The sequence below is a fragment of the Accipiter gentilis genome, chromosome 22 (assembly GCF_929443795.1).
Source record: "Accipiter gentilis chromosome 22, bAccGen1.1, whole genome shotgun sequence".
In the NCBI taxonomy this organism is placed as follows: domain Eukaryota; kingdom Metazoa; phylum Chordata; class Aves; order Accipitriformes; family Accipitridae; genus Astur; species Astur gentilis.
The window spans coordinates 18824700-18841145 of NC_064901.1; the positions used below are offsets into that span (position 1 = coordinate 18824700).

At 42.1% G+C, this 16446-nt stretch overlaps 1 protein-coding gene across 1 annotated transcript in view; it reads left to right on the forward strand.

Annotated features, from left to right (window-relative positions):
* The first annotated feature begins 3268 nt into the window (after positions 1-3268).
* The window catches only part of LOC126049327 (cytosolic phospholipase A2 epsilon-like), a 34664-nt gene continuing 21486 nt past the window's right edge, over positions 3269-16446 (forward strand). Inside the window, exons 1-2 of the mRNA XM_049825505.1 lie at positions 3269-3295; positions 5506-5578. Of these exons, the coding sequence (XP_049681462.1) occupies positions 3269-3295; positions 5506-5578 (100 nt within the window). The remainder of the gene's footprint in view (positions 3296-5505; positions 5579-16446) is intronic.

The window sequence follows — 16446 nt, forward strand, 5'->3', positions numbered from 1 at the left end:
GCACATAATGAGCAATCTACTAACAAAAAGCAGCACTCCTCTTCAAGCTGTACAGGAGAACAGTTTGTAATACAGAAAACAATTGTGTGTCATTCCCAAGAAGCAAGAGTCTTGGCCACCAAAGCATGGATATTGATCAACCATCACTACATACCTGAATGTGGATATATAGCAGAATAAATATCTTGCATTTCTTCCTCTTCAGCTAATGAGACATTTTGTAAGTAAATCCTCTGTCCCTTTCTCCAGTTTTTCAGATGTCAGGACAAAATATTAACTGTTTAGATAAAAAAACCCAAAAAAACCTAGCTGTTTTGAGGAGAAGCAAATCTACTCAAACACACTAAAGGCCAAGAAAGGTTCAGCAGAGAAAGCCATGAAGCTTCTGATTCTAGTGTGAATTTTTCCTCAGAGGTGAGTTACTGGAGAAAGACAGGTGGTCTTTTCTAGAACTGGAGCTGGTTAAGAAGTTGGCTTTTGCTGTCCTTTTGGTCACAGTCCCACAGAAGCATTGTGAAAGAAAGGCAAGTGCCGGCAGCTGGGAGTTTGTCAAAGGCCAGCCAGGATTAGACTTAAAGGAGTCCCTCAGCTCCTTGTGTAACCTGGCCTAAAAAAAGTAGGCAAGAGCCATAGACAAGTCTTTTCTCTCAACAAATTTCCCAACAAGGTACATATAGGCAATTTCAACCTTATCTTCTAAAATCCTGTCCGCTGTTTTACCTGACCAGCCACTGATGAGCTCAAAATAAAGTACTCAAACTGTCAAAATAGGCATCGTGACTGAATCCTTAACACCTGCCAGGCAGGGTGTCATCATATTTCTGAGAGTCCTCCTGTTATTGCAAAGATCTGGGTATTGCATCAGCTTTGCAGTCTGTGGGCTCCCTGAGGTACTCTGGTTCAGTTTCACTTTTCAGCTGTTGGCCCTCATTGGGGATTTTTTTGTCCAGATTAGATACTGTGGTTAACTTTGCCTGTAGACTTTCTGATAGCAAATGGTGAACACCTGCTCCTTCCTGGTTTTATCTGCCCCAGACTGGCCAGAAAACACGTATTCCTGAGACAAGGGAAACAGTTCTCTGAGGATCCCTCCTACAGCCTGCTCCACCTTCTCCATGTCCCTTGTCAGAATTTGTTATGCACCCTAAAAGCTCAGATAATCTGAATCGAAACAGAAATAGTAGTTTCTCAGACATTGCCACAATGTTTTTTGTTAGTGGGTTCTCCATTTGCTATATGTTCACACTACACGTCTTGTCCCAGGTGCCTGTGCTGGGACTACTACCACGTCCTTGTTACGGGTTTGTGTGGTGGGGTTTTGGTAGCGGGGGCGGGGGCCGCAGGGCCGGCTCCTGTGAGAAGCTGCCGGAACCTTCCCCGGCTCCAAGTCGGACCCGCCGCTGGCCCAGGCCGAGCCCATCAGTGGCAGCGGTAGAGCCTCTGGGAGAACACATTTAAGAGGGGGGGAACCTGCAGTGAGTAGTGGGGTTGGAATGTGAGAGGAACCCCTCTGCAGACACCGAGGTCAGCGAGGAAGGAGGAGGGTGAGGGGCTGCCCCTGCAGCCCGCGGTGAGGCGGCAGGCTGTCCCCCACAGCCCACAGAGGGGAGCGGGGGAGCAGATGCCCACCTACAGCCCGGGGAGGAGGACACCAGAGCAGGGGGATGACCCCCAAGATGGCCGCGACTCCATGGGGAAGCCCGCGCTGGAGCAGCCCGTGACTGAAGATCGGCCTCCAGAAAGGACCCCCGCCAGGGAAGGAACTGCAGCCCGTGGAAAGGACTCATGCTGGAGCAGTTCATGGAGGACTGTCTCCTGTGGGAGGGACCCCACGGTGGAGCAGGGGAAGAGTGAGGAGTCCTGCCCCTGAGGAAGAAGGAGCGGCAGAGGCAGCGTGTGAGGAACTGACCCCAACCCCCATTCCCCGTCCTCCTGAGCTGCTGGGGGGAGGAGGGAGAGAAAATGGGGAGTGGAATTGAGCTGGGAATGAGGGAGGGGTGGGGGGAAGGTGTTCTAAGGTTCGGGTTTACTTCTCATTATCCTTGTTTTGTTTTGATTTGTAGTAAATGAAATTGACTTTGTTTTTTCCCCAAGTTGAGCCTGTCTTTTGCCCGTGACCATAAGTGGGGAGTGATCCCTCTCAGTCCTTATCTTGACCCACGAGCCTTTCTTTATATTTTCTCCTCATCTCACTGTGGCCAGCGGGGGGAGGAGTGAGCGAGCGGCTGCGTGGTGCTTTGTTACCGGCTGGGTTTAAACCACGACAGTCCTATTCTAGCACAGGCACCTACCTGACTGCCAGTGTCTGGGATGGCCTCCCTCCAGCTCCATGCTCTGCAGCACTTGCTGTGGAGGAAACTCCTGCAGAATGTACCCCTTGGGTAGGGGAGGTGAGTGTATAGTATCATCTCCTGCAGCTCTGAAGTGGTCATTTCATATCAGACATCTGGGCATATTAGTATCTGGACCTGTGCAAGGGCTATTCACCTGCGTATCTGCTGCTGCACAGTTTTCTGCCAGAAAATGGAAAAGATGGGTGTCATCATAAGTTGATGACACTGCATTATGTTTAAAACATCTAGATGCTAGCATTTAAGATAAATCAATGTATGCTCTAATTTGGAGGAGAACTTTTTGTCTTGGTTTACTCAGAAGTTTTGTGTTTGTGGAAGGGTTCGGAAAGCACAAAAACATATATCCACCTGACAAGTATATGAATGAAATTGGGGAGCCATCTACCAGCAAGCAACTCAGCCCCCTTTACCTCCAAAAAAAGGAAAATGAATAAAATTTGGTTGAAATAGAAGGTCTTTTAAAGTTGTTCCATCTACAATACTTTTGGTTGTTATTTGGGGTGCTGTAGAGCTCTGTTTTCCTCCAGCCAAGGAAGCTGCTGTTATCCCAAGTGTAGCTGCTATTATCTTCTCTGATTTGTGCACTGCTGCCAAGTCATAGGTATCCATGGGTAAGTGCTGTGTGTTATCACTCCCTTATCTTGAGTTGCTAATAACTCTTGGCACCTTGGTGTGTACAGCCTTCCCCCAACATGCACCACTGGTGTTTAGCTATCAAACTCAGCAAATCCCCTCCCTTTCTATCTTCATACTTTCCCTTTCAGGCAGTAAGGAAGGTGGGGCATGGATAAGCCACTTACTCCTCAGCAGGTGCCTCCTTGAAGTTTGCAGAGGTACTTTGTGAGTCACGGCCAGCTGTTGCCTCTAACAGTGAAGTGGCATCCCCATCTGACTTGTACGCGGCTGGGAGCACGATGGGCTCATACTGGAGTGCTCATGAGGTAAGAGCGTGAAAATTCAGACTGTAATTCATTAGAAGCTGAAGATGACCTGAGGTGCGTTTGTGACTGGGATTCTGGTGCCTAGAAGAGGAATTGGGAGCTGTTAGTCCCAAATTCATGTATGTATTTACTTATTTATGTCAGGATGACTGATAGCTGATGTTGGCTGCCCTGTGGAGGCACTTTTGGTAATGAAGTTCAGCCACAGTGGGTGATTCATGTGGAGGCTGGGAAGGAGTCTGAGGTGCCTCACAGGATCTTGCTGTGGATTTAGACTGAATCTGTGGTTTGATGCAAGGATTATGTAAATTGAGCTCTTCCACAGCACAGCATCTGCCAGCTATGAGTGTAGTCATATGCTGTGCCCAGATAGCTGTGCTAGCAGCCACCTGGTAGTGGTGTACACAGGACGGTCACTGACTAAAGACAGTGATTAATCATGGACACAAAGATGGTCCTAGTTTGATATCTGTGCATGACTGAGATCCAAGAAAATCTTGATCTGCCTTTGTCCATAATCGCTGAGAATATTTTTTTATTATTATTACTGTTTTTGTGGAACATAACCGGGAGGGAAAGCCCTAAAACTGCCTGTTGGGCTCCAGGGAGTCAACATATTTGTTCTCAGCTCTGAAATTAACCTGCTGTTTGACTATGAGCAACTTATTTAATCATTCTGTGCCCTGCTTCCCCTGTTGTAAAATGGAGATTATAGAGCACCTCTCTATAACACAGATGTATGTTAGCATAAGTGTGCATTAATACTGGGAGACCTCAAACGTGGGATCCCCATGGCTTAAGAAATAAAAAGTGTGAATGTCTAAGCAAACCGGTTTAAAAAACACTAAGGATCTACAGTTTCATCTTTTTGAAAGGAGGGGAGAGTAATGAACAGAGTCTGGCAATGGTCTTTGTGTGGAAAGTACGTGTACGAAGCAAGGAATGGGGCAGTCATCTGTGATCTTCCCCTTGCCCTTAACTACTGAAACAACCTCACAAGAAGGGCAAAGGCAGAGGCTTCTTGGTGTGTGTGTGTGTCAGGGGGAGCAGGAGAATTATTCCATCCAGAACCTGAATCCAGACAGAAGACATGAAAGCATGCACTTCTGTTTTGGAGTGAGACTTAAAATAGAGACCAAGGTCAGTTTATCATAATTCAAGAGTGATAGAGGAGTTTGTACCCAACTTCTCAGCTGGGTCAATTCCTAACTGGCAAAAGGAGTGACGTAATCCCCCTAAAGGGATTTAATGGAGTCATTTTGCTAGCAGAGAGTGGGAGAAGGGATTAGATAATGACTTCCAGTGAAGCAATAGCTAAAGTTTCAGTTTATAAAATTTGCAAGAATTAATAATTTGTTTGGGTTCTGTCTAGTTATTTGTCTTTCCTTCTGTGCTTGATGTTTCAGTTAATGATCCTTTTTGCAAATACCCAGCATCTGGTTTGTGTGGGGAAGTTTCATTAACATCTCTTCCTAAGCTGTTTTCTTTCGTGTAGGTTCTGCTGCATTTGTGCTGGTGGTGCCTCACTCACTGAACAGTTTCATTTTCCTCTGGGACAATTTTACCATGGATTGTTTCTGTTTCCTAGCAGTTCTTTGTATCCCCTCATTTTCCTCTTCCTGACTGCAATAGCTGAACACCTCACAACTTTTCATGTATTTGCTCTTCACCATTTCTGGGAAAAGTTCCTGATAAAGATTTTAAATGGAAACTTGCTATTTTTACTAAGTAAAATTATTTGAAGAAAATATCTGCTCTCTGTGTGAAATTTCAACTCTTCAGGAGAATTAAACTTATTTTATCTTTGTATACAGATGTTTAACAGAGGTGCTTCTCATGCATGCTCACTCTTTGCTAGCTTATTTTTCCAGCTTAATTTTTGATAAAGATTCCTTTTACATTAAAATGTTCTGTCGTGTAATGCAAGTTTTCATTTTATTTAAAACCATTTCACCATGTTATCTATTTTACTATGTTACCCGTTTTACTGTTATTTCTTCCATCAATGACATATATACACAGAGGAATATTTCTTCTTTTTCTTCCTCTTTTCTTTTACCTCCACATAGACATGGTTTTAACTTCCATAGCAGTGCAAGTAGTTCATCTTCCGATTTTGCTGCATGGCTTTGAAAATTGCAACACGCATTTATGGGAGCATAAACAATTTAATGTTAATGCAGGTAATAACTTTGTAATTTTTTCTGCAGAGTGAAGAATGCCCATGCTGCTCACTCTCTGTGAAAATCATAAGAATGAAAAATCTGAGAAAGGCAGATCTGTGTGAGTATCACAGTCTTTCCTTGTGGTTCCCAGTAATTCAGTTCTGAAAGCAGAGAATATAAACAAGCACTGTAACTTGTATCTGTGTATAAGTGTCACCATAGTTTCAAATATTGATGCATATTTGAATTTGGACTATTCTTAGAATACAGTTTTGTATAAACAATATCTTTCAGTTTATAGTATGTTACTATTAATGGAAATATCAAAGGTCTACTGTGGTTTACTGTAAAGCATCTTCACTGCTAACAAGCTTCAGAGCCAGTTTTGCTGAACAAATTCAGCTGTTAATTCTCAGTTGCAGTTTTTGATGCACTGAGATTCAGGATGCACCTCTGCTTCTCGACAAAAATGCCAGCACTGATGTCAAGTGGCTGCCAGAGCCTGTGCTGTAACATGGGAGCTTTAGTATCATCTTTTGTACCTGTCTGTTTTTTGCAGTCAGCAGAAATACATGCAGGCACCTCTTAATTTCTTTTTGCTTAAAAAAAAAAGAAAGAGGAGCATTATATGTCTTGTTGTCAAACAACTTTTTTTCTGTCAAATGTTTACTGAAATGTGTTCAAAATACCAGACTTTCAAGACAAAACCAGTACCATTGAAATGTTTCTGGGGACTTGGTGGAATGGGTGGAAGTGGAAGTGAAGAGAGAAAAAATTTCAGCAGTTACTCAGGTGGGAGAAAGCAAGCTGAAGGTCAACTCAAATATCTGCCTCAGAGAGAAAGAACAAACCAGGAGTGCAATGGAAAGGAAGTGAATATGAACCTTGCATATTAAATAAGACCAAGTGAACTCAGCAAGAGTATTTGCCTCCATGGAGATTATTATTCAATTTTTTGCATTTCTGCTGTTAAGCCTAGCGTAGGAATATTGTCTTTTCTTGAAAAGATCTTTAGAGAAGAATGAAAAGATTGTTCAGTTACCTCTCTGTCTTTTTAATCTCAGTTGAACTATTTTCTGGCATAAATGATACCAGCCCAAGGGAATGCCTAAGTTGCCCTGACAGCCAATAGCATCAAGATAACCACCTACAGAACTGATAAACAAATATCTGCCTCTGGCCTTAAAATCAAATCGGGGATGTTTATTAGTTTCTCAGCATTTTGTAATGATTGGAAATGACAGCCTTTACATTGTTAAGGACCAAAGAACTTCCAGAAATCCATAGCTATTTATCTTAGCTCTTTATCTTTTATTAGTCTTTATCCTGTATCTTCATTTTGAGCAGATGTTTGACTGCTTGGTTGCAGGTATGAAGCTATATCACTGGAGAATTACTTCCAAAGCCAAATGTGGACAAAGGTCTTTGCTGGCAAGAGCCAGAAGAAGCAGTGCTAGGTGCAAGGGTCTGAGAGAGCAGCCTTGTCCATTCCCCATCCCAGTTCCCTTTCTTATTTGTGCAACAGAGCACCACATTTTGTTTTCCCTCTGAGAATCAGGAGCAAGTTACCTTTCTGCAGATATTTACTTTCCCAGGATTAGTCTTTGCTCAAAAGTGATTTTTTTTAATATTTTTTGTGGGAATGTATTTGTAATGTAATTAATGTATTTATTCAAATATTTGTAAATATTTGAAATATATTTGGCTCAAAATATATTTTAGGAAAAGATTATATTTCCCACTCATATTTATTTGTTTTAATCACTATTTCTATACAGTTCAAAGTTGTTAAGAGAGACAGGGGTGAGGACAGAGAGTTGAAAGAAATAATTCAAACTGCAAAGAGCCATTGGTGCTTTGTTGGAGTCAGAGCCTGATTAGACCAAGCTGTAGTTTTTGGAAGACTGCATGTTAAAGATCAATGTGCTTTGCTTTTCTTCAGCTGTGGCACTCTACAGCTAAAGGATCCTCCTTGTGCAGAGGGACTGCTACCCACAACCCAGTGCCTGTGCCTCCTTAGATCTTGCATGTCATATAATATAGGACTTGTTTTTTTATTATAGGACAGCTGTGGCAATCATCTGTAATCATGACCTCCTGGCCTTTCCCCTTTGTGTCAGACAAAAGGTTGTATTTGTACGTGGTGTGAGCATAATAACAATAATCAGGCTAGTAATGTGTGTTGAAATCTGATAGGAATAAGGCTTACTCAAGAATCAGAAGGATTTGCTCCTACATTATGTAGGTTATGTGGCAACTACAGAATAGTACATATCATTCACAAGATACAGCTGTTGCAATTTCTGGACATGTTTGAGTTTGGCTGAATTTTCCCTGTCAAAAGTTGTAACAATTGTGATACCAGACCAGTCCAAAGTTTCATCTGGATCAACAGTATGTCCCCAGAACTGGCCTATAATAAATGTTTTGGGGCCAGACAAGCATTGAAGCATGCTTTTCCCTGCCCCACTCTTCCAAGAGATCTGTGGTTCATGAGGGTTGAGGCTCAGAGATCTGGCTCCTGAGTCAAAAGTAGTGTTTGCATTTAATAGCCATACCCAAAATGCTTGGCACTTGGAGGCCACTAAGGGATTTTACTTTGATATTTTTCAGCTCAGTTTGCACTGGACAGGAACCCAGATGCTCTTTTTCAGTGTCATAGGAAAACACCAGGTCCAGTTTCAGGATGTTATTCTTGGGGAGGTCTATATACTTATATTGCTGATTAAATAGTTATGGACATTTCTTTTTTCTCTTTGCCTTGCATGGGCAGCAGAAATGCCTACTTGAGAAAAGCTGGTCCTTTTCAGGCTGGCCTGAAAAGGCCTTTTCTGCATCTTACACAAAGACAAATGCCCCTCTCTCTCTATTCCAAAAATGGCAGAAAACTTACTAACAGCTGCATGACTGCAGCTGTCTCTTGCTTTAAAACTGCGAAAGCTTTGTGGCTGCTACAAGCCTTCATAAACACATCCACCATTTATGCAAAATCTGGATTGACTGCCTGGATGGTGCTATTTCTCTGCAACTGTATAGGATAGTATGTGGAGATGTTGGAGAGAAGTGTTTTAGTTGCCCATGGTCTGAGCATAGATCATCCAGTAGGGCTAGCTTGAGGCACTGGCAAAACAGGGAGCCATTGGCAGCATGAGGAGCAAGAGTCACAAGCTGAGGTGCCTGGGCTCTCCATGTTTCTGCACCCTCATTGCAGTGCACAGGGACACAAGAACAGCTGTGCTGGATGGGACCAAAGGTCTCTCCTGCTGTGTGGGGAGGAGTATGAGAGTAGAGTGAAAGTATATAGAGTGCTCTGCAAAATGTGCTCTCCTAGCCTTTGATTGCTTCAGAGTTGGTAACTTCCCAGGCCAAATACAGTTTTTCTATGAATGCAGCAACACCTCCAGTCTGCTCCTGAACCCACATGAACTCTATGCATCAACAACAGCCTCTGGTTTCCATGTCACAGAAACCTTTGCTGCAATCTCAATGCCTCATCCTTGTAGTGGCAAAAATCAGTTTTGCCTTCACTGCTGAAAGGCCTTGAATTTGTTCTGCCATCCAGTGACTTCCAATGATCTTCCCTTCCTTTCCCTGTCAGCTGACGTAGTGGAGATTGACTTTTAGAAGGCTTCCCACATGTGGGAAGGGATCAGCTGTTGCAAAACTCTTGGTTTTCCAAGGGCTGGTTGACCAGCCATGATCGCTGGAAGAGGGCATAGCTTTCAAGTCCCCCCACCCATTTCTTCACAGAAGCCTTTGAAGGCCCCTTGAAGCTACCTTTATGCAGTGCTCTGCATTTCCACCGTCTAACCATGGGAGAGTTTGTTTCTGGAGAGGCTTCTCTGTTGGCCAAGTACCACTGCATTTCACCCTCTGTGTGCTGATTACAACAGGAACTAGACCCACGCGGTGTAAATTCCCCGGCGTAGATCTTGTTTTCAGTGTGACTGCCCAGACATGCCTTGCTGTGCATGGTCCTGTGGGAGCACACCCGGCACTCGCTGTTCCCAAAGGCTGCCGCTGCAGTCACAGCAGGGCACAGGCTGCCTCGCACAGCTGGTTTAGCATGGCCCTTTTCTCAGTGGCAGGGTTCACTGATTTTCCAGGAGGGAAAATAAATATCTTCTACACTGCAAATTGATACCTGTGGGAGAGAAACCTGCTTGTTTCATGGGCCACAAGTGAAATAAAAAATAACATCTTCTACATACATATATTTCACAGAAATATTCCCTTCAGGAGACAAAAAATGTCTTTAAAAATGCTGGCTTGCCCTACTTTGTATTTAGCAAAGTCCAAGGCTCCAGAAATCTTTTCTGGGAATGGCCTACAGCTCCTTTTTTTTTTTAATGTGACAAGCTAATCTCAATGAGCATTCTTATTAGGTAAAGCTTTAGGCTTTTCTTTAACCATAGTATTAAATCTGTGTCTTGTTAAATCTGAGCCTTGTTGCTATGTAATTTCATAGCAAACTCAAATACTACACTGACCATTGATTTTAAAAGTTGGAAGGCAGTACTACTAATGTTTTTCCTTGTATCATCGAAATCCCATGTAACACCATCATAATAATGAAATCCCTTTCATTGCCATGTTCTCTGAAGGAAGCTGTTATGTGCGGAAAGGACTGATTGAAGGCGTGCACACATCTTGGACTGCAGCACTGGTGCGAGGGTGCATCAGCAGTCTTTGTGCAAAGAGGGCAGGCAGGTAGCACGGGCAGTGCCAGCAGGCAGCTGCCTGGGCCAGCCAGTGCTAATGGCACGTTTGCTTTAGAGTGGTATCGCTTCCCTGTCAAAATGAGTGGTCACTGACTTTTGCCGTGATTGCGAGAAACCCTGGGACATGGTCCTTTGAAAGAGAGTACTGGTGTCTTTTCAGGGCATCTTGTCTAAGTTCCTGATGCTGCTGGCTGCTCAGACAGGCTGCCGGTGCGTTAATGGACAGAAATCCTAAAAGAAGCCCAGGACAAATGCTCAGCAATGGGAATCTGCACAAGGACAGAGAAGTAGTTACGTGGATAGCTGCCAAGTTGCAACAAGGCCTGTAAACAAGGATTTCCTAACTGGTTAAGAAACTGAAACAAACAGGTATAAAAGCAACTGTTAATCGCCAGAAGCTCCTCCCTGTGATGTCATATCCTGAAGCAGGGCTTTTCTTACTGTAATTGTGAGCTGAGTAGATCAAGATCAAGATCTAATTGCATAACTGCTAAGGTACCTGTCAAAATGGAGCCCTGGTCCTGACTGATGTTTATAATAACAAAGTCGTAACCACAGTTAATAATATGAGTAACAAATGAATGGATAATCTCAGTGAATATTATGTGAATCAACTTCACAGCTGCAGTTCTTAACAACCTTTGTTCCTTTCTATTCAATCTTCCTTTTAGTTTCATCTACTCATGTTATCCAGGTCTGCTCCCACTCTTCCTCGGTTCATTGCTACCACCTAAACACATGCAAAAAACTAGTTTCCCTCAGGTTACCCATTTTATGTTCTCTAGCCTAAGAGATTATTTCCAGGTTTTTCCCTTTCTCAAGTCTTTGATGGCCGTGATGGAGTGTAGTGTATAGAGCATAGTGTATATTGTATTGTATGCAATTGTATTGCATTGTATACATGGCAAGAAGTGTGGAGATGAAAAACCTGCTTTGTGCCTTGATAGCAACGTAAGCTGCCACTAAAAAGGACAATGCTATGTATAATCAAGGAGCTCATTAATATGTTATTTGTTTAGTGTTCTTGGTCAGGGCACCTCCCTACAGCTGTGGAGATAATTGCATCTCTACTGCTGGGTATCAATGGATTGTATGTAGGTACACATCCATCTTCTTGCAGTCATGCTGGCTTCTGTGGACTTCTGTGTGCAAGAACAGAAAGCTGTTCTGGCAGTTAAAGGTATTATGTGCAATGTTCCCTCATGACTTCCTTCAGATTCTTGGTGTAACCTTGGAGAAGATGAGATTCCTCAAAACCTCAGTTCCTCATCTCTAAAGCAAGGACCTCAGCGAAGGCATTAGGAGCCTCACAGGGGCATTAGGAGGATGAACCGATTACCAGCTGAAGCACTGGTAAAATGAGTAAAGAACCTTAGGTAAATGTTAAGCTCATCTCTGTCTCAAAGGCAAAGGTGAGAGCAGCTACCATGCTCTAATACCGTACCAGCACAGGTGGTATTGCAGTTGTCCTTCATTGATCTTTAAAGCCTTTTATGATGGTACTACATGTTCCTAGTAGACTTCATTATCCTCTTGTTTAGAGGAGGCTTCTAGTTAACAAGTGGTTGAAACAGCTTTTCAAATGTTTTATAATTTTTTAAGATGTCAAAACCTGTTTTAAAACAGGTTTGAAAAGGGTGGAGGCAATGGAAATGAACAAGGGAGAAGCTTGGGTGGAGAAATGAGGCTGGAATGAGTAGGTGACAATGGCAGCAATGTAGAACCTTTTAAGAGGACACAGGTCCATGCAGCGATTCTTGACCCTTTACTCCTCCTCTGCCATTTGGCTTGCAGAGTTAAAAGGCAGTGGCAGACTGTGCTCAGGTTGTGACTTTCTGGTTTGCACTCAGAAATTTCCAGCAGACCTGGATGGATGCTTCTGCGAGACCTGGGACGTGTTTCATGAAGTGCTGCGCTAATAAATAACAGCACAAGATTAGCATGCAGTTTCTTTCAAACATATGTAAGCAACTTCAGCAGTTGTGAACAGATAATGATGATGAAGTATGTGCTTTTGATTTCTGAATAGGCTTTCTATATTTACAAATTTCCTTGGGCTGAACTGTGCAACACCTTCTCATCGCTTAGGAAAGTAAATTAAGGATTGCCTTTTCCCATGCTTACAGTTTCCCACATCTTCTTAAAAGTTATGGTACCTTGGAGTTTTTGATCATCCTTGATAGGGACCATATTTTACTCTATATCCTGCTTACTGTTGCACAATGATGTATTGAGTTTAAGACCAAAGTATACTTTGCTTGACACTGAACAGTAACCACAAATTGAGTACCAGCAGATCTGTGTTTACAGTGCTATATTAGTTGTTGTAATTTGGACATCCAAAGAAGTACATAAATAATATGAAGATTGATAACAGACATTTACTTATTGCAGGAATCTCTTCAAGATTTTTGAGGTATTCCTTTGATGAGGAGAAGGTGGTACAACTTCTCATCTTCAGTATTTTATTGTGAAAAATACATTTAAATGCATTTTTGTTTATTGATTCCCAATAGATTTTCTTATACACTGTTAAAGAACCTCCAGAATCTGTTCTAGTTCTGTGCTGGTTGTTCTGGTTTCATCAAGACAGCAGTAACTGCAGTTCATCCAGTTATGCATTAAGCAGTGTGACTGATATCCGTAATCAATGATTCATTCTTTCCTGTATTCTCTAAGCAGAGACCTGTTTTGTTTTATGCATCTGTGCTCTCTCAGTGTTCTTTCACACACATCTAGATTAGTGCTGCTGAGGTGAGCTGTACGCTAAAAGCACTATGTGATAAGGCCTGTGGTATGTCTTAGTTCTGGTGAAGGTTTATTCTGAAGACTCAGAGTAGTGCCTGGGAAAGCCTTGCCCACAGCTGAGATTTATAGAGCTTGAGGACCTTTATCAGTGATGGTCTCCAGAGAGGTGCTTCAGGCAACCTTTTTGCTGAACTGAGGACATTGATTACTTGTAGATAAGGACCAAGAACCAGGATGTGATTTGCTATTACGTGCGAGGCCAATGTAGAGCGGCTAGATTTAACATGGCTGTGATATCCACAATTGCTGAAAGGATGTGTGACAGTGTTGACGTGAGACTATGGCTTCTCTCTTGGGCACTCTGTATGACTCTGTCCTTAGCAGGAGCCAATAAAGTAGTGCTGCAGTAGTAGCCAGTGAAGGTTAAAGGTAAGATTCACTCACAAATTTTGGTGCTGGTGCTTGCATCATATTCTGCTATTAAATTGGCAATCTTTTTGAATGTCTGCCTGGCAAAGGTATTCATCTTTTCCTATTTGTTTAGAACCAGTCTTAACTACCCTTTTTTAAAGAGTCCCCTTTCAGCTCAACAGTGAAAACTAGACAAAATGGGTCTTGGGTATAAATGTTCCTTGCAAGTCAGATGTATCTATTCTTAATGCTTTCATTCATTATTACTCACAGGAAGGTTGCTGTAGACTGCTAGATCTGTTGGGAGTCCTGGAGAACTCCAGACAGAATATGAGCTCATTTAATTTCACTGTGTAAATAGGATTAGTTGTGGTCTTGTGGTAAAAGACAGTCTGGAGGCTGTGTGTTTATCTGTGGCTTACTTTGATGTGAAGAAACTGGTGGTGACATCTTTCTAGAAAGACGTATAAAATGTGAAGACTTGGCTGCCAAAAGCAAAGTGCATCTTGACAACGCATCCAAGTCATAGTATTTATGTCATGATGAACTGGTGCTGCAGTGTAAACTTTTAATCCAGGCTGAATGAACTCTCTCCTTAACAAATAAACCAAAATAATCAAACTGTAATCCTCACTTGTGTGTTGTGCCCTGTAGGTCCAAAATTTAATTCACAAAATGGTGACTGACATTTATAGACTTTGGGCTGAATTCTCAGGCACACAAAGACCTATTTACATTGTGGTGTAAACACTTTTGCTTCCAGTGAGTTGTCCTGGTATTTTATGGATTTTTTCTTACCAAATTAATTCATCAGCATCGATGTGTTTACCTTCATATTGGCTGCTGCAAACGATTCTGTGAGGGAAAGAGGTGACTTATTGCACCCTACTTTTGTTACTTAGTTATAATGATATGCTTTTTTATTTCCATGCTGTTTTCTTAGGCATAACTCTTCTAAAAAACAGAACATCTACAGGTATCTATTTTTATTTATGTGTACAGAATCTACAGTAAATTCCTACAGATTATCAGTGCTAGCTTCTTCCTGTAAGTGAGACTTTGGGATATTTTTAACCTCACTCATCATATTTGCAAACACTTTCTGGTTTTCAGATACCCAGCAAAAGGACAACACCTCGTGCCAGTCAGCTGACCTTGTTCTTGCTATCATCTTGAGCTACAGCTTTTTGGTAGCTTCCCATTCAGTACCAAATCTTACCTGAAAGAAAAGATATCTGGGAGAAGTGTCCCTGCCATAGAGTTTATTTATTCAGTAGCAAAGTTTTGCATTCAAAACTCTGAGTCTCAATTGAAAAATTTAAATTGGTATTACTGCTGCAGTGCACTGTCAGTGCTGCAGCTTAGTGTCAGTTCCTGCACAAGATTACATCGCCCATGATGTACTGCTCTTGCTTTTTCAGAAAAATCCTGGAGGAGAATACAAGAAAAAGTACCATTACTACATATTTTTATAAAGCACGTCAGAGGCATTTCTGAGTCAAAATAATGATGTTTAAGGCAAAAAAAATTAGTTTCACCAAAATGTTAAAAACATTTTTGTTTCTATTCCCTTACTGAGTGAATAAAGAAAATGTGAGTGTTGTTTTGTTGGTTCAGCTGCTTCTGGTGTTGATTTTGTTCCCACTTCTGTTTTTCAAATCCGAGGCACTTCTGTGTACTGCTTGCAGCCTGTTTCCAATTCTGTTTCCATGATGTTTCCCTCTGATAATGGTTTCTTCAGATGCACAGCCGTTCTAACTACCCACTGCATCAACAGTGTAGATGCCTGGCCAAGACTTAATTTTCAGCTAGTTTCTTTTTAAATGGAAGTGAAAGAACTTTCAAAAAAATAATTTTTCAGTGATAGATGTGAGATTGCATCACATATCACTGCAAGAGGGTCTGAGGTGGAACAAAGGAATGTGACCTCTTAATAGTATCTCTTAGCAAAAATATACAGCTTTTTGGTTCCTACTGGCTGACAGTCTGAAAGTGGGAAGAGTGAAATAGTGGCAATGCTTATGAAAAGTCTAAAAATTGGTGTACCTATGGAAATACATGATTTCTAGTTCCACTTTGCCAAAAGAGAGCATATGTAAGGGTGATCTAATGACATCTGTGCTTCTGTTAGCATGTACAAATCTTGCAAGAACAGCTGCATGTACCCAAAATGCCATTTAGACGATATAATTTATCCCCTCTTGCTTCATGGAAGAGTTGGGGAGGATGGGAGAAGTTGTAACACAACTGTCTGTGGGCTTCTCTGCATTATATTTTGTTGCTTTTTGTATCGTTTCCTTTTGATGATTATATTGGGATGGTACACGGAGGCTCTAGGTATGGATTTAGGCCTTGTTACTTGGACACTGTACGTGTTTGGAAAGGAAAGGTGGCAACTTTTCCAATGAACTTAACAGTCTTACTTTATACATGTCAAAGAAGGAGGCTTGGAGTTGTTTTGGAGACAGTGCCCAGATATCTGGGAATCGATCTCGTGGGCTGGTGTACAATATAAGGATGTCCTATCACTTCCTTCCCTGACAGTCAAGGCTGGCAGGGAGACTGGTTAGTTGGTTTCCATGCAGTGTAATTGACATGACATGATTATCCTGTTTATTGCCTTCCAGCGTAAACATGGGGATCACGTGGCAGCAATTCCATATGACACCTTGTACGTTCACCTAGGCTGGTCCTCTTCTGAAGCAGGATCAAGTTTACCTTGTCTGTCACTCTTTGATACATATCTGGGTACCAATATCCTCTGAAATGAGTTACCTAGAAAATTTATAACTCTTAGAGCTGGAGCAGTTTTCCTAATATTTGTCTTTGTTTATTTCCCTCTGGCCATGCAGAGCCACAGATCATTGTGCTCTTTGTATCAATCATTTGGACATTACAGAACTATTACCATGTTATTTGACAGTTTTTGTTGGTTTTTTTTAGGTAGCAAACTCACTTCTTTCAGCTCTTTCTCATATGCCAGGCTAAGTCAATCTTCTTCAATCTGAACATGTTTAATTTTAGTAGCTGGTAACAGTTAAGGCCTTTTATGGTGGAGGGAGGAAGAGAGTGGAAGAGAACCCCAACATGGAAGATACTGAGCATC